The sequence below is a fragment of the Echeneis naucrates genome, chromosome 8, assembly GCF_900963305.1.
Source record: "Echeneis naucrates chromosome 8, fEcheNa1.1, whole genome shotgun sequence".
Taxonomy (NCBI): domain Eukaryota; kingdom Metazoa; phylum Chordata; class Actinopteri; order Carangiformes; family Echeneidae; genus Echeneis; species Echeneis naucrates.
In genome coordinates this window covers 12,747,580-12,771,005 of record NC_042518.1, presented here as the reverse complement: position 1 = coordinate 12,771,005, position 23,426 = coordinate 12,747,580, and the positions used below count along the sequence as shown (strand labels likewise).

General features: G+C 41.2%; 1 protein-coding gene across 3 annotated transcripts in view; it reads right to left on the bottom strand.

Annotated features, from left to right (window-relative positions):
* Positions 1–22,727, bottom strand: part of prkcbb (protein kinase C, beta b) — a 78,830-nt gene extending 56,103 nt beyond the window's left edge. For all 3 annotated transcript variants that reach the window (XM_029509184.1, XM_029509183.1, XM_029509182.1), the window contains exons 1-2: positions 22,238–22,727; positions 21,000–21,031 (exon numbers count right to left, since the gene is read on the bottom strand). In XM_029509184.1, coding sequence (XP_029365044.1) covers positions 21,000–21,031; positions 22,238–22,416 — 211 coding nt within the window. In that variant the 5' untranslated portion in view covers positions 22,417–22,727. The remainder of the gene's footprint in view (positions 1–20,999; positions 21,032–22,237) is intronic.
* Positions 22,728–23,426: the final 699 nt, after the last annotated feature.

The following is a 23,426-nucleotide window of genomic DNA, read 5'->3' as shown; positions in this document are numbered from 1 at the left end:
TTGAGATTGGAATATTGCTACTTTCAATCAAGTAAAACTATCTGAACTACGTTGCACACGTTCTCAGTTAGACCTGACAGGTGCATCATCTAACTGGGAACGATCTTTACGAGTCAGGCACGGTCTGCAGGTGGGAAGTTATTTGCTACATCTTCTTTGGATCATGTAAAACATATTTTGCTAATATGAGGAACAATCCATGCTGCCTTTTTAAAACTACAACTAAAAAAAAAAAAAACAAAAAAAACAATAGTACTTGATACTAAGAATTTGAAGAATTAGGGTTAGGGAAGGTCAAATAAGCATGAGGGAGTTTCATATGAAATGAGCACATGCCGAGCTTCTCTCTCTACACAGAAGGACAGTTAAAAGAGCAAAAATCTATAATTCAACATGTTAAAAACATGTTAAGGTAACATTTTCTCTGTCAGTGGTCGCTCCTGCTGTTCCATGTGCCGTTATTCTTTCAAGTTTTGTTTAATTCTATCTCATCATCAGAGGGGTTATAATTAATACAAAGATTTCCTCTCCAACACACACACGCGCACAAATCATGGGCACCTCAATGGTACTTCACTCCCACACAATATCCTCACTCCACCCACTCACTGCAATGATACAACACACACACACACACACACACAAAAACAAAGCCCACCCACTCATTCCCGTGATATTGCAGATTGACACACAGAGTGAGTGGGGTGGGGTGGGGGGATAGAGATAGAGATGGTGAGAACCGTGTGCACATATGGCTCCAAGGCAGCTATTCTTTTAGAGTCTTTCTACTTCCAAATCCCTTATCAAAACACACACACACACGCACGCACGCACGCACACACACACTCACAGATTGTGTTTATTGTCTCTAAAGATAAGACACTTGGGCCAAAACAACAACAAAAAAAAAACAAACCAATACCTAAAGTATACCTTGTCAGAAATGAAGTGTGGCCCCCTTAACCGAAATCCCAACCTCGCTCTGGCCTCTGTCACCATTATAAGTAGCACTGCTCCCTCCCTATTGAGCTGACGCTACACACCTGTTTATGATGATAGAGGTTCAAAAAGGCAGGTGACATAATCCGTACACATTACGCCATGCCAGCTGGTCAAGCTCACAGAGGCAAAGGACAGACGAAAACCCTGCTGGGTTAAGTGAAGCAGAGAGTTGATGGGCCGTGAGCTTAGAAGGTGGGAGAGAAGGGGTATATGTACGCCTTCTGTAATAACGCTCGACGTGTGGTAGAGAAACTATCTGTGGTGTGACATGCTGCGTAGCCACAGAAGTGTGTCATGGTCAGCCCAAATACAGGGCCAGCAATAAGGCTCAAGGTTGGTGTTGAAAGATGAAAGTACACCGATCCGTCACCTTATCACTAATAAACAACTACAATCAATGAAAAGCTATGTATGAAAAGCTAGAAGCAGTACCTGAGAACTGTTGGTGTTATTATAGATCACATTGGATTGTACCTAGTCATGCATTAATGGCAGTTTTTGACATGGCATTCAGTCAACTTTTGCACTTTTTCACATGGATGGAAAGATAAATATGGAGTATAAGGTACTTTAATGACATTTTATTATGTATTCAGATGATTTGCTTACTTAATTAAAAGTAATACATGTGGCAGTATTGGCAAGTGAAAGTTTTTTTTATTGTATCTGAAGTAAAAACTCTCCCCTTGTGAATCTATTAGATTGTCATCACTGATGAATCTACGCGAAAGTAACATTTTGTTGCATGTAGCAGGTGGAGAAAAAGCGTTAACTATATTTACTATAAGGTTTTGCCTCTTCAAGGCTGTACAAGCCATATTAAAATCAGTTCTTAAAGCATACTGAAAATGCATACTGCTTTTTGAGGGATAATGTAGTGAATGGCATAGTTGAGCATCTTAATCCGAAAAGTACCTGTATATATATAAATATCAGATTGAGAAGAACTAATATTTTTTTTGGGAGAAAAAAAAAACAACCAGATTGTTAGAAATCACCATCTCTCTTTATAAGATATAGCATATCTAATTTATCTTCTTTTATTTTCTCCTGTGATATTACTACGACATCATTTGGACAGAGATAATTTAGCTGAAGATGAGGAGCGGGATCATTCCTCAATCCCTCGTCCCATCATGAACAGCTGCCGTACGCGTCTGTTTCTTCTCATTTCCCCGTCCTCCCTATTTTTGTCTCTCTCATTCTAACATTAAATCTCTCGCAGCGTCCCATGAGGTCTGCTGAGCCCAAAAAGCCATAGCAGATCTTTCCTGAAGCCTTCAGCACACCACATCCTTCATCCTGCTCCACCATTCCCATCTGCCTGGTACGAACATGTCTCATATGCAAATAATTATTTTCCCATCACGGCATGGTCTTTACTGAAGACAAGAAAACAAGAATAAAAAAACTAAACAAAATAACAATCAATCACACACACAGGCACACAAACCGTGCCCCCTTGGTGCCCTTTGTCTACAGATCTCAGTCTGACTCTGGTGTGGCTGGCCCCCTGCCCACGTGCCTTCATTATTAATTGTGTACATTAAATATCCATGGATGACACTGACAGAGTTAGGCGGAGTTACTAATACAGTTTAACCACATCTTTCTGTTTCCTTTTTCGTCTCGAGCTCTCCCGCTCTCATTAATGCAGCTATAACTTGGACTTATGTTGCTGCAGAGGTGAGCAGCCATGTAATGCACCTGTAGAGTCTACCTGTAACACGTGGCTGAGTGGTAAGTTACATAATCGACCTCATCCAAAAGGGCGCCGCTAATATTCTGTTCAAACTGGCCCATTTACAAGAATCTCTCAATAAATCTCAACGAAAAAATAAAAACTTTTTCTGCAGCTAAAACCTGCTTCAGTTACACTGTTTAACTTCAGTTTCTTTTACTTCTCCGTAGTTTTCTGACCTGTGTTACTCCCAAGCACATGCTAACATGATTGCTTTTTGTCCCAAAACCAATGTTTTTCAAGAGCCTTTTTCCAAGAGAGGACATGCCACTGCATGCAACAGTCCCCTCCACCAGCCTCTTGAATACAATTTTGACAATTTTCTGCATGTATTTTTGAAGCATAATTAAGTGAAAATGAAGTAGCTTCATTTTTGGACCAGAAACACTAATTATTTAAAGGCTGCTCAACATATTTCAACATAATCAATTAACCGCAAAAAAAATATTTACCAGATGAATCTGTGGTGAAAGCAATCATTCTTTGCTGCCCTGCTGACATGATTCACCGACTGCATTTTAGAAGGGTTCAGTTCTTTTTCTCATCCTTTTTCATGATATAAATTCATGCATGCTAGTTGGAATTTAAATGATGCTGTATCACTTCAATATGAAGCACTTGTTTATAAAATGGTTGTCTGGTGCGCCAAACTTCACAATCAGTACATCCTCTGTCCCTCTCCCGTGCACACACACACACACACACACACACACACGACTAGAACTCAGAACTGGTTTTGTCAGTTTTGCCTCTTCCAAACAGTCACATGACATCATTATGTAACAACAGTCAATATCATCCTCACATCAGACCCTTTCGACAACAATACAGTGTGAAAAAAGGAGGAAGGACACACTAAAATTGACACAGAGCCTACCTATTACATGATGTTACACCATCTCATACTAAATTCATGTTTTTTTAAAACCTACTTCTCTGTTGCAATGAAGTCATAGCGAGTTTATTTGGTCTTTTCAGCCTCATCACTTTCATTCCCTAATCTTCCCCTTGTCCTTTCCTCTCCTTGTTCTGGTATATTCTGTTTATGAAATGTTGGCAGAACACTGATGTTGTGCACAGCCTTTTTCCTCTAATGAGCTGCCAAAGTGTGTGTTTGTCTGTGCATGTGAGACGCAGTGGCATGCTGTGCAGTGATGCCCCAGATTCAGCAGCCAGGTTCAATGCTACAGCAAATGGCTCTCTAATTAGTCATATTTACTAATCTATAGTGGTAGTAGCACATCACCTGGGCTACAGTATTTCATTTTTGGAAGGGTTTTAAAAATCGACAGTGAGGGGGCTTGTGTAATGTGGAGGGGCAAGTCATTCCACAAAGAGGGAGCAGCAACAGAGAAAAGACCTCGGTACCCCCAGGAGCAGCTGGGCAGGAGGCGTAGGGGTGAAGCAGCTCAGAGAGGTAAGGATTTAAAAACAAATAAAAGAATCTTATGCGTTCCGGTCAAAAGACGAGCTGCCGCATTCTGGACCATCTGGAGATGTGAAAGGGAAGACTGACTGACTCCATAATAAAGTGAGTTACAGTAATCCAAGCGCGACATGATGAAGGCATGGATTACTGTCTCAAAGTGCTGTCGTCTAAGAAGTGGCTTCACCTTTGCCAGCTGCCTAAGGTGGAAAAAGCTGGACTTAACAACTGCACTGATTTGTCGGTCCAGTTTAAAATGACTGTCTATCTTGAAACCCAGGTTAGAAATTGTTGGCTTCACATACAATGTAGAGAACCCAGATCAATAGTGGGGCAGCTACAAGAACCATTGGGACCAAACACCATCACTTCTGTTTTCCTTTCATTGAAGTTTAAAAAATGTAAAGCCGTCCAGGCTTTAATGTCATCAAGGCATGCTAAAGGTGGTTTCAAAGAAAAGGCATCTTTTTCAGTGGCACATATATTTGGCTGTCATCAGCATAAAAATGGAAATAGATGCCATGCTTTGCCATGCATTTAAGTGTTGGTCTCACCTAAAACGGTGGCGTACTTTTCTTCCTAACAAGGATCTAAACAATGTGAGGACTTCTACAACTACTCAAGTGATTTCTGCATAACAATGACATACTATGAGACAGGCTTTGGGGGGAAAAAAATGGTCTGGATGGTGAACACATGAGGACACACCCTCCGTTGAGAATAATGGACTCGCACATTTGCATTTGGTACGAAAGGCTGGATACTTTCTGACTGAAAGGAGATGTTTGGTTGCCAGTTGAGGCAATAGATGATGATTTGATCTTCACACGGACTCCTGTAGTGACTGACTGGCTGCACAGCCTCTCTTTGACTATGGCCTGGCAGATGTGGTGCAGCGTTTAAACAGGTCTGGGAAAGCCAGGCTACTGATGTTGTTTCTGTTTCTTCCTACGGTCTGAGTGAAAAGGGCACCTCCTTATGAGAAGGGTGGGAGACTCAAAGAAGCCAATGCAGCAGGAGGAACACAGGAAGAATGAGAGTAAGATGATAAAGAAAAAAAAGAAGAAGAAAGTCGATAATGTTATTAAAACATGCCATTCACCCTGTGTACCTCCCCCTGTGTTTGTGTGTGTGTGTTTGTGTGTGTGTGTGTAAAGGCTTATATAAGGGGGCTGAAAAGCCTACACCAATGTATAAATACCCATGATGCCACTGGTGAAGCAGGCAGAAGGGTCAGAGTGAGTCAGCACACCCATATCACTCCTCCTCTCTCTCTCTCTCTCTCCATCAGTCCATCATCTCTTCTTTTCTATTCTACTCCTCCGTTTCTACATCTACCTTTTTTCATGTTCTTACAGTGTGGTTTTTTTTTATGTGAAACACAAAGGATTTCACTTGGCAGGCAAACTGTGACCTCAGTAGGTGATGATTGTAAGACAAGTAACAGCCAGGTGTAAACAAAACACAACAATCAATTACACTTTTGCAAAGGCACTCATTTGAATTGTACTTCTTTGATGCCACGTTTTCCAAAAGATCTGTCAGACTCCTCGGGAAAGACTGCAGGTTATAGAACAATTCGGTTCATTTCTCTATTTTGTTCTGCTCTGCTGTTTGTTTTGTTTTGGTGTGTGACTGAGAATAGAGTCCATCTGTTCTTTAAGCGCCCTTGTTGTGTTTTTCACTTTAAAATCATCCAAAGCGCAGCACACTCAGTCATTTCCTTTAATTCTTCTCAGGACACAGGAAAAGTGTTTGTAGCAATGACACTAAGATATGCAATATGTTCGTAGCTGGTTTGCATTGTAGTTATCTACGCCTGGATGATAGCTAGCATTCATCCTCAGAGCATATTCCAGATCCTATCATTAAAATCTAAAAATTTTTTTTATTTTTATTATTATTTATTTTTATTTTATTTTGATTTTTTTTTATTTTTACTCACCTTATTCTCCTTAGAATCTTGTATTTACTACATCAAATTCATGGGGAAAAGCACTAAAATGTACTAATGACAAATGGAAATCTCAAGTTATTGCTCAAGTTGAATTACGATATAATTCCAACATACGATGACAGCTTCTGAGAGACTCCATCCCATTTTAGCTAAAAAATATTTGAAGTGCACTTGAAACAATACGAAAACCTGCGTATGGGAAACTGAATTTCCACCATTAGGTGGCACCTGGCCAATGTACCATCTTAGTTCATCGAAGGAACAGAGAGGTGTGAACCCCAGCCATGGAAAAGCAAACCGAGTCAGTGGAAAAGAATGTGGGCCTGAACAATCTCCTGTGGAGATTCTGTTCAAAACTTAAAGAATGAGCTATCAAAACAATAGCTGCTTCTCCATCTGCCTTCTTCTCTGTAGTTGTGTTGGTGCAGCACTGTGAAGCATCATCCGCCACCACCAAGTACTGTTCTAGCTTAAAGTTTGCGTCTCCTCTAGTTCAGATCAGATTTTCACTCTAGCCGTTTCACTGTGGATGTATCAGGTTCTCACTTATGAGCTAAGTATCCCAAAATGCACCCAATAGCATCATCAGGGCCATCTAGATGATGACCCCTTTGGTAATTTACAGGCAACTCTGCTGTCTGTAACTCTTAATATGTGATAAAAGTCTCCTTCTGGAGGATTAAATTGGTCTCTAAATTGAAATATAACATTTGTTCTGCTCTTTAATCTCAGAGGAATAAGATAAAAACAAAAGATAAGAACAAAAGGAATTGTGAAATAATATACCATGACATTTGGACACATTTGTAAACACACAAATGGGACTGAGGCAGTGGGGTTTCTTTAAAGCTTTGTTTGAGTTTTATTGCGTATGAGATATGAATTTTACACCTGTCTACACTTTCAATTCCTTTTCGATGTCTGTGGCGATCAGATTATTTTGTCCGAGAAGAGCTGGTACAGGTGTGCTGAAACGTAACCTGAGCTCAGCTGAACCAGTCAGAAACTGCTGCTGTCGGAAGACGACGGAGCTGATGCCCAATAAAATGTCAAATATCAGCAGAGTAAGAGGCTTTCCAACAGAGCTACACCTGTATGAGTCGACACATCGTGCTATCTCTCCCTGTGGTGTACACTATTTTACACTCCATTACCAGAACAAAACAAAAGCAAACCAAAAAAAAGGGTGACAAAAACAATAAAATTGAGTCTTTACAGGAGATACTACAGTCTGGCTGGCTTCACACTCCTTTTGATTTCAGTTTCAGCTCTGTGCCAGCGCCGTGAAAAAATTCTGGCACAAGATGATTTTATGTGGTCCAGCTAACACCTCCACCCTTATCCTCTCTCATTCACTCCACATCCCTCTTTCTCATTCACTACATCCGTCTCACCGTCTCTCATTCAGTCCGTCTCTCTCTCGCTCTCTTCATTTCTGTGTGTCAGATCGTTTCTGTCTTTCTCTTTGTCCTCTCCCTTTCATTCCAATGCCTGTCTAATTCGTTCATCTGGATTTTCTGTCTGTAATTCTATTTCCAGTTCCTCTTGATCACTTTCTGTCTCCATCATACTCTCTTGCTGTCTCCCTCTCTCTAATTTTGTTGCAGACAGTTTTTGTTCACAAAACCCACTCAGCTGCCAACAGACTTCAGAACTGAATACTGTGCAGAGCTGCTCAGCACCTGTTGGAATGTTTGGCCTTGCTCTTGGACACATTAAGAGAGTTTTTAAGTCAAATTTTTTCTCCAAATATAACTTTCAACCTCAACAAAACAGTTTAAACATCATGCTAGTTTTTTTTCTTTTCTTAATACAATCCCTACATGTCAGTGTCAAAACACTAAACATATACAGCCGCACAGAAACAGAAAAAAGAAAATAAATCTGAACGCTAGTACCTGTCAAATAATTCATTCATTCCCTCTACCGCTTATTCGTTTCCAGGTCGTGGGGGGTAGTGGAGCCAATCCCAGCTCACATTGGGCCAAGGGCGGAGTCTCCCTGGACAAGGTCATCAGTCCATCATAGGTTCAACACACAGAGACCAACAACCACTCACACTCAGACCGACAGACAATTTAGAGTCACCAGTTAACCCAAACATGATGTCTGTGGACGGTGGGAGGAAACCGGAGTACCTAGAATGAATTAATGATGACCGCGACAGTTATTACGCTTAAAAAAAAAAAAGAAAAAAGAAAAACTTATCTTGTCATACAGAGGAACTTAGAACTAAATGTTATTTTTAATTAATTATTTAACCCTTAATGGATTTGCCAATAGTTTAATAGTTAGCAGAAACAAACTGAGACAGTCACCAGTTTGGCAATAAAGCAGCATTTGGTGATAAACTGGGCTCATCATTGTGCCAAATGAAAAGTGAAGGGATCGACAAAACCAATTGGATTCATCCTCTCGGTGATGGTGGCGGAACAAATGAATGAAATTATGATTGAAAGCCCTGGATGTCAAGAGGCTCAAAGTGGTGTGTTCAAATTGCACTATTTTGTCTCACAAACAAAAGAATATACCAATGATACTGTGATTTATTTGAATATTCACAAACAATAATACCATCTTCTCTTTTCTGTTGCTGTGCCTGTGTATGTGCACGTGTGTGTGTGTGTGTGTGTATAAATATATATATAGATACACACACACACGTATGTGTGTGTCGTGTGTGTGTATGTGTGTATTTGGAGGACTCTTAGTTTCCTCTCATGGCAGAAGTACATCTACCTCCACAAGATGACCTCAACAGGCAACTGCTGAACATGTCCAGCCAACACACACAGACACACACACACACACACAGGCACAAATATAACCCTGTAATCTCCTGTACTGTACATCATCTTTTCTCCTCCCTCATTCCCTCCACCCTTCACTGCCTCTCTCTCTCTCTCTCTCTCAACTCCCCCGCAAACATTACCTGCTGTTTTGGGCCAGACAGAAAGAAAATAACCGAAGGAAGGCAAGTATAAGTTAAAGAAATATGAAGCTTGACTGCCTACATTATATCCATGTGAGTGTTGAAGGTATGTAATCTGCTGAAGAGTACAGCCATCATCCTGAACATCCCGTTTTATCTAATCTACCGATTTACTCATTAATTCAGAGAGAGAGAGAGAGAGAGAGAGAGAGAGAGAGAGAGAGAGAGAGAGAGAGAGAGAGACTGGTATGAACAGGATGAGTGAGAGAGAGTGGGAGAGAGAGGACAGAGGGGTGAGAGTGGAGAGCTGCAGATATTAACAAGAGAGCTGATGAGACTAACAGGTTTGAATACCAAATAATGAACTAAATACAAGTTGTAAAGAATCTAGTATCTGTTACATAATGAAAGATAGACATTGAAATGAAAGCACAAGGCTGATTTGGTAATGTGACTTTTATTCTCATGAAAGATTTTGCAGAGAATGGTTGCAAAATCACAGAGACTTTTTTTGTGTTTCCTGTGAGAGGTGGCGTTCTTCTGTTAAAATGCATTTGAATGAGAGGAGTATGGGGGAGTAACCTCAGCTAACAATGGCTGACTTGGATCTTAGTCGTGAAGTTCTGTTTTTTTGAGGTCAATGTGCTAATCTGCTGTGACCAAGTGTTGGGCTCTGAGTGCACATGCAGAATGTAAAAGGACAAGGAACAACTTCGACTGACTGCGAATAAGAAAGAATGTGATTTAAATTGGTTTTATTTAGGCTGATACTCTTCAAGTTAAATGCGCAGTTAGATTTTATCTGACCTGGGTAGATACTGAGGCAGCCGTGTAAAAGGAAAGGCCTCGAAAAGTTTGGCTGAATAAATTGTGTAGTGTTCAAACCCTGTACAGTACTCGCACTTTTTACTTTGTAGCAGTGACTTATTAGATGAACAGTTCATGCAGTTTTCTGTTCTCGCTTACAGTAATATGACTACAGGATATACAGTTCGATGCTAATTACTCTGTGTGTACGTGTGTGTTTGTGTGTGTGAGAGAGAGAGTGAAACCTACTCGGAGAAAGAAAACATTAACAAAGACCACAAGAGCTGTGTGTGCTTGACGGCAAGACAGGATATGGTCGACAATAACTCGCTCAAAGCTTGGCAATAGACCAGTGCTGACTGTTGAGATCTTTATACAGTACAGACACACAAACACACACACAAAACATAAACATGTTTTAATAACAACTCTAGAACCCAGACAGACAAGTCAGCAACACACACTTGAATATCAGCCAACCTGATCATTTTTCTTGTGAACTGAACTGTAAATATAAATGCACCATTGCAGCTATGGAGGAATATATTCATACAGAAAGAAGAAAATTAATTCGATTTCACCGTGGATTGATAAACTCTGATACACCAGATCAGATGACAAACTTCACATTACACAGAAATGAACAAAGAGATGAACGGGAAACTATAAAAGGAAACTAATGGGGAGTGAGCATGATGGAGAGACAGACTGAGTTTAAGTGGAAAAGAGAGGAAGAGAGGAGGGAGGGACAGATTACACAGAAAGGGAAAGAGATGTGCAGATGGTACAGGACCAGAGGAGAAGTCAAATGAAGAAAATCAAAAAGACGGAGGAACAGGCAGGAAAAGGGGTCTGGGATCACTGCACTCCTATCAACTCCTGTCCTTGTTGCTAGGTTACCATCTATCGAAGAATGGGTTAAAAGATCTCAGGAGCAACAGTGACATAGTTAGCCGGTCTCCATCAAACAACACACACGCACATGCACACACACAGGCAGGCACGCACACACAAACACACACACACACACACACACACACACACACACAAAACAAACCAACAGCCAAAAAAAGAAACACAGAAATGGAGCATCACCACAACAAAAACTCCTAATTTCTGCCATTTCTATAAGATGATGTGCACATAGACTGACACCAATCCCCCTAATTAAGCCAAAACGAGTTTAATTTTAAGCACCACGTTTGTTTCAAGGCTTTGAATAGGCTATAAGACTTCCGTGAGGTAAAAGGAAGTCTGGAGCTCGTTTGTGGCAAATCTAGACACAAATGAAAAACAATTAGGCTGTGTGTGCCTGTAAAAAGAAAACCTGCCAGTCACTTGTGTAAACAGCTTATTACTCTGCATAGTTTTATTGACAGGTGACCTCTAATGGTTACAGTAAGTATGAGGAGTAAAGAGTGAATTAGGTGACAAAGTCTGTGTTGAGGTTGGGGTGGATGTCAACAGAACAAATTGTCAGAGACAAGCAATTTATTTAGTTAGATTTTTACTGGAAAAAGAGGAGGGCAACATCTTCACACCACTGTCTAAAAATCCACGCACTGTAACTTGATATCTACTTTCTGGAAAGACGATTTTTAATTCAACATCATTGTTACACAATATTTAGTCCAGAAGCTGACCTGCTGATCTGGAAATTATATCATAGCTTCATACTTAGTTTGGAGCCAAACTCATGCGATTGCATCTTTTTTCAAAAAACACTTTTAAACCTACAGCAGCAGCAGCACAGCAGCATCTCTGCCCCAGCAGTTAGTAATCCAGGTGGGCCATCCCACCTACACACCATGATTCACATTTTAGACATTTAGCTCATCTCGCAGTCAACACCAATTTGCCCTGAGTGCAATGGATCGGGTTCAATTCGAAGATCGCCTTCATTAGAAACAACAAATACTGAACGGTGCAAAGGTCTTGTGACAGTGATCATGTAGGAGACAAGTGCTGTGAAAGTGAATAATTAAAGAAAGAACAAGCAGAGGGGGGTATGATATTACTGTGGTGAGTGTAAAGTGGGAAGTGGGTGGAAGTTCAAAACACACCTTTACTGACTTTACTGAGACTAGATTTACACAAACCTAGTGACTCTACTGCAAAACTGTTTCTCTTAAGTAAGGTAATAGCAAGAAATGATAACACTGAAACAAGTATCACAAAAAAGTCCATGACACAAGGTGAGGGTGAAACAGTCGGTTTCTGAGCAATTTTATTTCCTTAGATATTATTCCTAGGGCAGTCTGCTTTAACTGCGCACAAAAAAATTATTTCACTTTCAAGTATCTTAATTTGGGCAGCACGGCAGAACAGTGGTTAGTGATGTGTGCCCCACAATAAGGTCGCGGGTGCAGTTCCTGGCTTGGGGCCTTTCTGTGTCCAGTTTGCATTTTCTCCCTGTGCCTGCGTGGGTTTCCTCCGGGTACTCCAGTTTCCTCCCACCATCCAAAGAAAATCATGTTTAAGTTAGTTGATGACTGTGTGTCTTTGTGTGTTGGCCCTGTGACCTTGTCCAGGGTGACCCCCAGCCTCACCCAGAGTGAGTTAGGATTGCATCCCCCACGACCCGGAAACGGATAAGTGGTTGAAGATGAATGAATGAATGAATGAAAAGTATCTTAATTACATAAAAAAAAACCCACAGCCAGGGTTAAAAAATATTAAAAATGACACCATTTTTCTAATGTTAGAATGTTCATTTAAAATATATCATGTAGGTCTGCAGCCATAACTAATTTGATGTACTTGTATGTGTTTTCCCTTTTACAAACAAAGTCATGCTAACTCCCAGTGAAATTCTTCATCTCTGCTGGGGAAGAAACATTGGGACAGGCAGCAGAGGGTTGCAAATGATAATCATCATTAACACATACTTTGCTCTTTGCTTTGAATGAACAGCATGACTGGGCCAAACACTAAACCAACCAAGACTATCTTAGCAGACAGCAAATTATAATCAGAACAACAGAAAGTAACGTAAAGGAAGAGGAATGAGCCTTAGAAGCCCTGGAGCATTGACAACTCACTTTGAGGTTGTCAACAGCCAAACGGATTCTGGTTTAGCAAGCTTAAATTTTGTTACATCACAATCTTAGCATCACTAAAGTCAATTTATCAAACAAGGCGTTGCAATATAAAGCTGTCCTGTCCTGCAGATACAACCAACTGTTCACAACTGCGCACATCCTATCCACCCAAACATTGCAGGGATAAGTTACAGTGAGGCAACTCCTGACTTTGCCACTTTGAGAATGCAGCCAGTGATGCAACAGGCCACTTGTCGGTCTCTGGTGAGGACAGCCTCTCATTGCAAATGGCTGACTTTGTAATGTAGGGGAGGTATTGTGTCTATCCTCCATGGTTTTAACTTTTACTCTACAGATTGCCATTAGACAAGAGCAGACGTTCATTCTTCACTGGCGATGAATCCAAATGACATCGGAATATCTACCCGATAAAATGACACAAAAAGGGACAGTCACATCACCATGACATCAAAATTAGCATTTTTGAGTTCAGTTTGATGCACATATTCGTGTCCAGACGGTGATAAAATCTGATGACTGTGGTCATAAGTTAAAATAAGATAGTCCTTAAGAGAAGAGAAGTCCTTGAGAAGGATAGGAGGTATATTGAACAGAGACAAGTGTTGCTGTAACAGGCGGCCACTGGTGTGGCAACATGAAAAAAAAATTGACCCAAATATTTCTCTTTTTTATGAAATACATGAAAAATGAATGGCATTAGCTTCAGCTAAATTAAGAAGTACTCTCACACATTTGGTTTACAAGTTTTTCTGAAACAGGCCAAGTGATAATGTGTTGATCTGAGGAGGAAGAACGAGTTACTGCTGTCCAGTGTTTTTCTGTTTGTGTGTGCGTGTGTAGGCTGTGATGCCAAACAAGCTTGACCCACATTGGCTGTCTGATCTGTCCCAATATGTCTCCAAGGTGTTGCCGTGGCAACGTGAGTACTATTGCTGCTAATGTCAGCGACAAGGACAACCAAGCCCTGAAGGAGATCGTCTATCAATCTGAAGCTGAAAGTGAATACAAGCACGCACGCACACAAGCAAACAAACACACTCTCAGCGCTGGGTGTGTGTAAGTGGAACAGTGAAAAAAGGAGCTGGCCCTCAGTGACAAGTAAAATTAGACTTTCTCAAACATGCACACACACACACACACACACACACACACGCGCACACACGGGCACAGCTATGAGGAATCCTATATTAATGTTTACCGCTCTGTATATGATCAGACAGACACATGACAGCCCTTGCTGAGAAGAGGAAGCTGTTGGGGGAGGAAACACACTGGGTGTTGCTGTGGAATGACTGTCAGAAAAACTATTACTATGAACAGAACATCTGCTTACATAGTTTACTGAAAGTTGAAACACATACAACAATGCAGATGAAAGCTGCATAGCCTCACATTCATTACTTTGCATATCTGAATAATTTAATTCATGAGTAATTAATTATGTTTCTTTGTTTCATGTATTTATTTGTTGCATTTTTGCAGACAGCTATCTGAATCCTATTTGGCTGCACTTCCTAATTCTGTCATACTAACTCCGAGCTCCTGCACGTGCATCATGTTTGCATTCATGCTGCACAGAATAAGCTAATGCTCTGATCTGGAGCTTGAAATGGGGTGGAGCAGTTGAACAAACTCTAAGACTAATTTGAATAAAAACCTACACAGAAACAGTTTCTCCACTCACAACAGAGTGAGGCTTTCCACCTTAAACATATGATTCATATTATGTTGTTGTGTGTCATGAGCACAAGCTGTTTGGGGTGTTTGTTGTGTCTGAAAAGCACCAGGGAACTGACGGAAAAATCCATCCACTATAATGCTACAATATTTTTGGCTCTATCAATAAACCGACTGAAGCACGCTATCAGTGTTGATATATGCACTACAACAGCTGGCATGACAGACAACACATTGGCGTGACATTACATGAACTCTAGAAAATGCTCTGACAATAATCAGAGGATTGTCTTAATGGATCTACGCAATGCATCAAAGTTTTAGTAACGGAAGGATCAGGGGCTACATTTAATTCTTGGCTTGTCACCTGACCAGCCATATTACTTTATATTGGAGGGATTGCCATGAAAGTTGTCACTGTAGAGAAAAAAGAATATTTTCCAAAATGTTATTTTTTTCCAATAGGCTTTGAATCTTTGAAATGGTAGTTCTAAGGTGCTGTAGTATGCATTTGTAAGCAAAATTATTATTTTAAAAATATTCCAAAGCTACAGCAGTCACCCACCCTTTATTCTCCAATCAATGCGGCCTGTTATCTCAATAAACACCTCTATCTTACTGTCGCTTTTAATCCTTGCTCTTTTTCTGTTGCTTTCCAATATTCTCCCTTTACGCCTACACACGCAGCCCCCCCCCACTCCGCTTACATCCCCCTCTCCACTCCCCCATCCATCTATCCATCCCATTTGGTGGTGCTCTCAGTGGAACACTTAGGCTATTTATAAAAGCATCAAAGCCCCCAGTTTCTAACACACGGCCACCGCAGAGAGAAAGGGGGAGATGGAGAAAGAGATGGAGGGAAAGTTATAAGCTGGAGAAATGAGGGGTATGACACAAGGAGGGTGAGAAACAGACGTAGAAGTATAGGGAGAGGCAGAGCAGGGATGGGAGGCTAGAGGGGGGAAGAAGGGGGGATAGAAAAGCTTGAGAAAGGGGGAAAGAGAACAGAAAGATGGAAGACAAGAGAAGAGAGAAAAAACAAAAAAACTAAACTAGTGTAGGATACAGAGAAGAGAGTTGTAGGTCAAAGAAATCAGCCGAACAAAAGACTCAGAGGAGGTGGAACAACAAAAGACCGGATGACAGAGTCAGATAGGTTTTTAACCGTTTTTATTTGCTTCAGGATCTCAATGATACACCTCGACATCAAATCGGTGTGTGCATTCATTTGCACATAGCGTGTGTGTGTGTGTGTGCGCGCGCACGTGCATCTGTGTGTTTGTGTGTGTCCATGTGTGTGTGGGAAGGAGGTTTTGGAACCAGGGACCTCCCACCCACACAGGTTGGAGTTGCAGAAGCACCTGGGCTGCGTTCGGCAATGCCAACAGACACCAGTGTTTGCAAATGTTCACTAACTCATTTGAACCTGAGTAAGCTCCTGAAAAGGCAAAAGAAAAACATATTATATGAATCCAAAGTAGCTGTGGGCACCGTGCCCAACTGCAGCTCGATGGTGACTGGTGAAAGCAAAAGGCACCCAATTAAACCTGAACAAAAAAAGAAACCATCAGTCAAAAAAGGAAGATTGAATAGTGCCTTTTAAAAACACGTGCATATTTCCTTTGGAAGAGTCCTAATAGATGTAGCAAACAACACCTTTATGGCTTCTTTTAGGCGTAATCAACACTCTGTGCCTACACCATTTAATCTCTCCCTCTATCTCTCGCCTCTTTTCTACCTCTTCTTCCTTGTCCATTATCTCCTCTGCCTGGCAGAAAAATCTCACCCACCACTTCTCTGCTGGAGTGTCATTCCTGCATACCTTTCTCACTCATTTTCAACCATCTGCCTTGTTTAATTTATTCTGGTTTTCAGAATATACAGAATGTAGCTGAACAGACTGCTCGGTTTATTATTATTTTTTTTTTGTAATCCTCTCGATCCACAAGAGGATTGAATTCTGTTAAAAAATATCGCACATAAAAAAAAAAAAAAAAGGCATCACAATTTATACAGCAGCAGCAGCACATCATGTCACAACATGCATTAGACCTACTGTGCATTATAAAAGGATATTTTATATTCAGGATGCTGAACAGAACGGTGAATTGAAATTATAATGCAAAACTTATTGTGGCATGCATCCCCTTTATTTCTGCCCTGATCTGTCCTTCCTCTATATGTATTAGTTCTTCTTTTTATGAGCCCAGCAACCAATCTCTTTCCAGTTTCGTAATACTGCGCAGTATGTCCTCTCTGTGTTTCATATACTTGACGAGACTGTAAAACACAGCACATATTGTTATTGTCCCCAAAGACATAGAACATGTCTTTTGTCCCTGTTTTTCCTTCCTTGTACTTGCAACGAGCTATTGTCATTGAAACTCTCAAGGAAACCGCATGTAATCCTCCTTTGCTTCCTACGTCCTTCCCACTCACTTTCTCCCCTTTTGTCCCTCTCTGTCTCTCTCTCTCCTCTATGAATTCCACCCCCACTTTTCTATCTTCTGAGCTACCGCCACCCTTCTCATTTCTCATCTTACCGTTCCTTTTTCCATCTATTTTCCAACCGATTCCTTATTCCACTATTTTGCAACGTTTCCAAACACTTCCTACAACCCCACCCGCACCGTCACCCACCTCAATCACTTTTAAGCTCTCTAAAGAAATTATTTGCCACAACTCATTATTAACACACTTATTTGGGGACACGTGCGCACACATGCGCATACACACACACACACACGCACAAAACAAAACCAATCAAACGGAAGGAGTAGGGCACACACAGTTCTGCATAAGCAGCAATTAAGGAAATAAGTGCTCACCGGGTCATTAATTGGAGCATGGCTTGCACACCAAAACTCAAACTCCAAACAGAAAGCATGAAATGTGCTCAAAATTCACGCACACTTCACAGAAATACCACATTTCATTATTCAAGTTTCCGCCGCCCTTTGAGGCCAACCCTCTTTCAAGTGTATGTAAAACTAAACAGCAGAATCCATTACCATTACAGTTTATAGTTTACAGCAAAAGCTACATTGAGCTTCTCTAACCCGCAATACTACAGTGTAGGGAATTACACAATATGCAAAACCAGCCCCAAGGCATGTATCGGCACTAACAGGCTGAACAAACTACCTCCCAAACTGCTCAGTTCATCTTCCTTTTTTTTCACTCAAGTATGTATATCATCAGTGACAAAACAGTGCGGAGAATTAAGGGTTGGTTCAGATGGGCATTTCCCCAATTTTAGTATCCTTAATTCACTTCCTACATGCTGCATTTAGCGTTCTATTTTCAGGGTCACACACTGATGGCACAGGTGGATGATGGAGCTTAGCCATTTCCTATGGTCATTTTGATGCCTTTTTTCAGCCACGAAAAATCACAAACCAAACAGCATATTCTCTCAACCACAGATATTAACTGGTTTGTGGGGAGAGTTATAGCATGACTCAAACAGGATATTTTACTGATCTTAAGGTTAGGGTTTATATCATATCAGCTTACTGTCAGTAGGTTTAAAAAACATTCATAACATACAACTTCAGGGAGCTTGACCTGTACCAAGATGCAATGCTTTTGCTTTCGAAGTTTACAGCAAAGTCATGTAGCGTGGAGACCAACAGCACGGATATTTCTTTCCTCTTCACTTGGTTTCCAAAAAGCAATGAACAATACAGATCCAACAAACAGATTTAACCTAACAACCAAATCTAATTTAGCTTTTTTTGGTTACAAAAAAGGCCAGTGAAAATTGGAATAAAAAAAATTCTCAAATACTTAGAACTGTCAGCTCTGCAGGTCGTTTATAGACATTTTGACCTCAAGCATCATGTGGGGACTTCGGCTAACGTATGTGTCAGAACAGCTCTCGCACAATTAAAGTGAGCTGCAGAAAGGCAAACTCCTCCTCCAGGTCGACAAAAGGTTTGGGGTCAAAAGGTCAGCCCTGCAAAACACCATGATACCAGGATCGCTAGAGAAGGAGTAGTAAGAAATAATAATAATAAAAAAAAAAAAAAACTTTACTGCAATCATATTCATTAAACACGACAAGGAGATTTCAGGTAATGGACACACAATCGATCCATAGACACCATGTAAGATACTAATGGAGTGATTCATTCACTTGGCTCTCAAACTGCCAATAAACTTACGTGAGACAGAGGCGTTGCAGGGTACACAACCTGCCAGATGCCATTGATGGTTCGACCTTCACGGAGAGACATGCAAACATGCCGGCCATAAACACTATGCCTCGCAAACATGCAGAAAATAATAACGTGTATACATTTGCATTTATTTCAGTTTAAACAGAAAAACTGGACTGTCGTTAAGATGTGAAATCACACAGCAGAAAGTAAAGCAGCACTAAATCATGCTGCATAGACACAAACACTATTGAGTTGTGACTGTCAAACAAACCTAACCATGTTAAGCCAAGAGGCGAAGCACACCCAAACACTCATTACTCACTTCCCTCAAAGTATTAGTGTATAGGAATTCCCTTTCTCCCTGAGCTCCAGCGAAGTGATACCCTGCTGCAGACGGACAAATCAGTCAAATGTTATCTCAGGACATACACACAAAGACGCACACCTGAAGGAAGGTAAGTGTAAACTGTCCCTTATTCATTCATACACAAGCTCAAACATACATATTAGTGATTTTGGCAATAGATTATAAATCTAAATTAAGAATGTATTTTTTTGGTCTCGCCCCAGCACTCTCTCCTAGCCCTGGTATCACAATGCATAGGTTCCACTGTGGGGGCCCCACGGTGGAACCTATGGGTCCCTAGGGAGCCTATGCTGCAGTAGATGCATCCCCTAAAGGGCACTATTGACCTATTACACATCCACATAGGCTAATTACCAGCTAACCCACTGCTGTATTGAACATCTATCCTTCCATCCTTCAGCATATAGACAGTTGCATTTGAATGTTTCACTGTTGCTAGGAGACATGAAAATCCTTGGACACATCTCGTTGGCTGTTAATACAAGTAGAAAAAAAAAAACCATAGACTTCAAGCAAATTGCAAAAAAGCACAAAAACCCAAGCACCTCCACATTTTTGTCAGCAAGATATGATTCTCTGGTGGTTTATGTCTTTTTCTGTAGAAGGCTGGATGCTCGATCTGTCTTGACTGTAATGTAGATGATGGATGAAATACATTAAATAAAGAGAGGAAGAAGAGAGCGAAGAAAGCAAAGAAGCAAATTGAGTCCCTGCGTAACTTTGCATTTATTTAACATGACTACTTCCAAGGTTACATAACACGAAAACACAGGAGGAAAGCAATTTACATAATTAAATAATAGACAAGAGTTAAAGTGTGGCCTTGGGACTGCCTTGGGACAGTTTTGCATATTTTTTTTCACATGTCCTTGAGTGATTAGTAAGCATGGTGTCAAAGCACACTAAATACTACAGTGCTTCAGTGAAATCAGTTTTCCTCTGATAAGCAGACTGAGAGTCACATTGCTGAGATAGTTGTGTCTTGCTCCACTCCGTCATTGCAAGAAGTGAGCATTGCATCTCTGTTGATGGAATGGTTATAGTGTAAAGTTGCGACATATATAGGAGCAAACATTTGGATATGTCACTGTGGGAAGTGATGAAAATAATGATGGTTGAATTACATTTAGCTGCTGCCAGCCTGCCGTCTCACTAGGACATTTGAATCGTCGGTGATGATATTGTTTTTAACTCCTGTGTTGTTTCTGTGACAAGTCACGCTTTCTACACGAAAAATGGGATTTTTCCTTAGTCCCTGTTTTGATCATCACCACGCAATATATAACTCAAGCTTCCTCTTCATGAATAAAGTTAATCAAATTCCTGAAACCTTTAACAAGGATAGAGAATATTTAGCATTGAATTACAAACATGTATGTCATGTATGTCATGTATTGCAATATTGTGTCGTATCACAAACATTATTTATTTATATTTTTAAATCTGCAGTCACTGGCTATGAAGCATTGTGTGGGTGAGGTGTCTTTGTGCTATAACTTATGAATCGTTGACTTCTGAATCAAAATCAAGGGCTCAGAACATCAGCGTTCACTCGAACACTCTGAAGAAAGTAAATAAGATTAAAAGGGATCCAGATAAAACAGCCAAGAAAGAAACAGGAAAAGAAAATGAGGTCGTGGAAAGGAAGGAAATGTGAAGAAGACATGAGAAGCAGTGTGAAAAAAAAAAGATTAGGGATTAGGGAGATGAAGCATTAAATTGATCTTGTATTCTGCAGTTTGAAATGATTGAACTGAAAAGAGAAAAAACTCCACAGCAACAAAAAATGAAGGGGCAACAGAGTTAACATCAAATCATACGCCACTGCATGTATGTATGTGTGCGTGTGTGTGTGATTCACCTACCCTGACACTGGAATCCCTGCTTGCCAAAACCCCTGTAGAGAGAGCATACACAGAACAGGTTCAATGGTGCTCAAGCACAGGCATGTACACAACATACACAAAAACACAAAGCTTTGCACTGTGATAAATGTCAATCACCGTTAGATACTTTTGTGCTGGGCACTACCACTAACTGCTTTGTTGAGTGGACAGCCCCAGGCGACAATCAGGTCAACCACACCTAGTCAAAGGTACATGCTGCTTTGTACCACAAAAACACACTCAATGACAGACAGACGCTCAGACCTGCTCATTTTCAGACCTAGATAGGTAGATTGGGCGATTGAGTGATAGATCACTATATTCCGGTGTTGGGGTATTTACAAGCAACCACTGAGAGCATCCCATTCCAACACACAATCTTCTAGGTCAAATCATTTAGCCATTCACAAATTAAAAAGCCCATCACAGGCCGTATTGGGAATAGTGCAAAGCACAGATAATAATAAGTTTAAAATTAGGCCAACCTAGAGACGGGAGCTCATTTAATAACCCAGGAACATGGCCGTATCACTGTCTAGTAACCCCAGAGGGCTGCACAGGTGAAGAGAAAAGGGAGGAGGATTGCTGAAGTTGTGTGAGCAGCAGCGTTGCGTTTGGGTTTGCGTATGGGAAACACTTTCCATGTGAAATCACTTTCCTTCTGGCTGCAGTTCACTACTTTGCACTGCTTTTAGAGAATGTTTCCTTTTTTCTCTTCCCGTCTCAGTTCCTCTGCCTCCTTAATACCATCAAACAATGGTCTGTAGCTATTCCTTCTTTTTTTTTTCCATCCACTGATGCTGCCCACATATCTGTCTTCCCTTCTGCCCTATCTTACACATATAACATCAACAGGTCCTAGAATAAGTCTGAAATCCATGTTTATTTTGAGAAAACTGTGCAAGCACCTTTTTTTTTAAACATCACTGCTGTAACTTACTGATGTAATACTATTTAAACACAGAAGTCTGTAGCCATTTTGTCCATTTCATCTCTGGTTCACTTTGTTTCTCTCATTCATAAATTCTAAATGAAACTCCACTTTGAAATGGAACCGTGTCCGACCCTCCTCTTCTTCCTCCTTCATTGCCCCCTTCCTTCTCTTGGCCCACCCACTAACACCTGCGAAGTCTTTCGTTTTCAGCCTGTTTTTATATCATCTTATTTCCATTCTAGGGCACAATAACAACAGGGGATCGGCGCCCTGTGCTGCTCACCAGATGAAGTCGGTGCAGTGGCTGCAGAAAGTCGGCTGCTTGAAGAAGCGCGCGATGAATTTGTGGTCCTTCACTTCGTGCACGTTCTTCTGGCGGAGGGCTCCCTGGCGCGCGAAGCCCCGCATCGGCTGGCGGGGTCCGTCCTCCCCGTCGCTGTTTGTCGCCGACGAGTCTGCCATTCTCCGGCTCTGCCTTTTATTTTATTTATTTGTTTTTATTTTCTTTTCTTATTTTTTTTTTTGTTTTACTTTGAATGACCAACGAAAGTTGTCCACCGGTTTTTAAAAAAAATGCAAATAAATAAAAAATTGGGGGTTTGAGAGGCAGTAAAAGTCGTTTTCTAGCGCGTTGTTCCGAGGGGGAAAAATGGTTGTTGATCAGCTGCTCGTTAGTTTAGTGCAGTTTAGTTCGGCTGTCGAGTCCTTCCGTTGAAGCAGACGAGCTGCAGCTGCGCTCATCACACTCAGCTTCCTCCTTTTCTTCTGAGCGCCTCCAGAGCGGCCGAGAGAGGGAGAGAGAGAGGGGGAGAGACACTGAGAGACAGAGAGAGGGAGAGAGAGAGGGGGAGAGACACTGAGAGACAGAGAGAGGGAGAGACACTGAGAGACAGAGAGGGAGAGAGAGGGGGAGAGACACTGAGAGACAGAGAGAGGGAGAGAGAGAGGGGGAGAGACACTGAGAGAGAGGGGGGGGGGGGGACACTGAGAGACAGAGAGAGGAAGAGAGAGGGAGGGAGAGAGGGGGAGAGACAGAGAGAGGGAGGGGGGGGGGGGAGAGACACTGAGAGAGAGAGAGGGAGAAAGCTACACACAAACAGCTATGCAGGTTCTACCTTGACATTTCAGGTGGAGCTATTTTGAGTGGGAACTGTTCATTTATTTTCCTCTTAGCTGTGTCACAGTCAACCTGAAAGTGCACTTTATGAAATGTGACTGAAGTTGACTTCAGGTACTGGCTGGGGTGAAGCTGAAGGATGATTATTCCTAACAAATGTTTAAACGGGATGTGTCATTTGAAATAGGAGTATTGCCATGCTTTGGGTGATGGTCACAGGAGTGGTTGTGAATGCCTGTGAATTCACGGCCATAAGAGGAGCAAATGAGGTAATACAAAATCTGCACTAGGAGGAGGTTGGCGTGGACAGATTGGCACAAACCAGGAGCAGATCCGTTGTTTGTTTCCTGGGTGA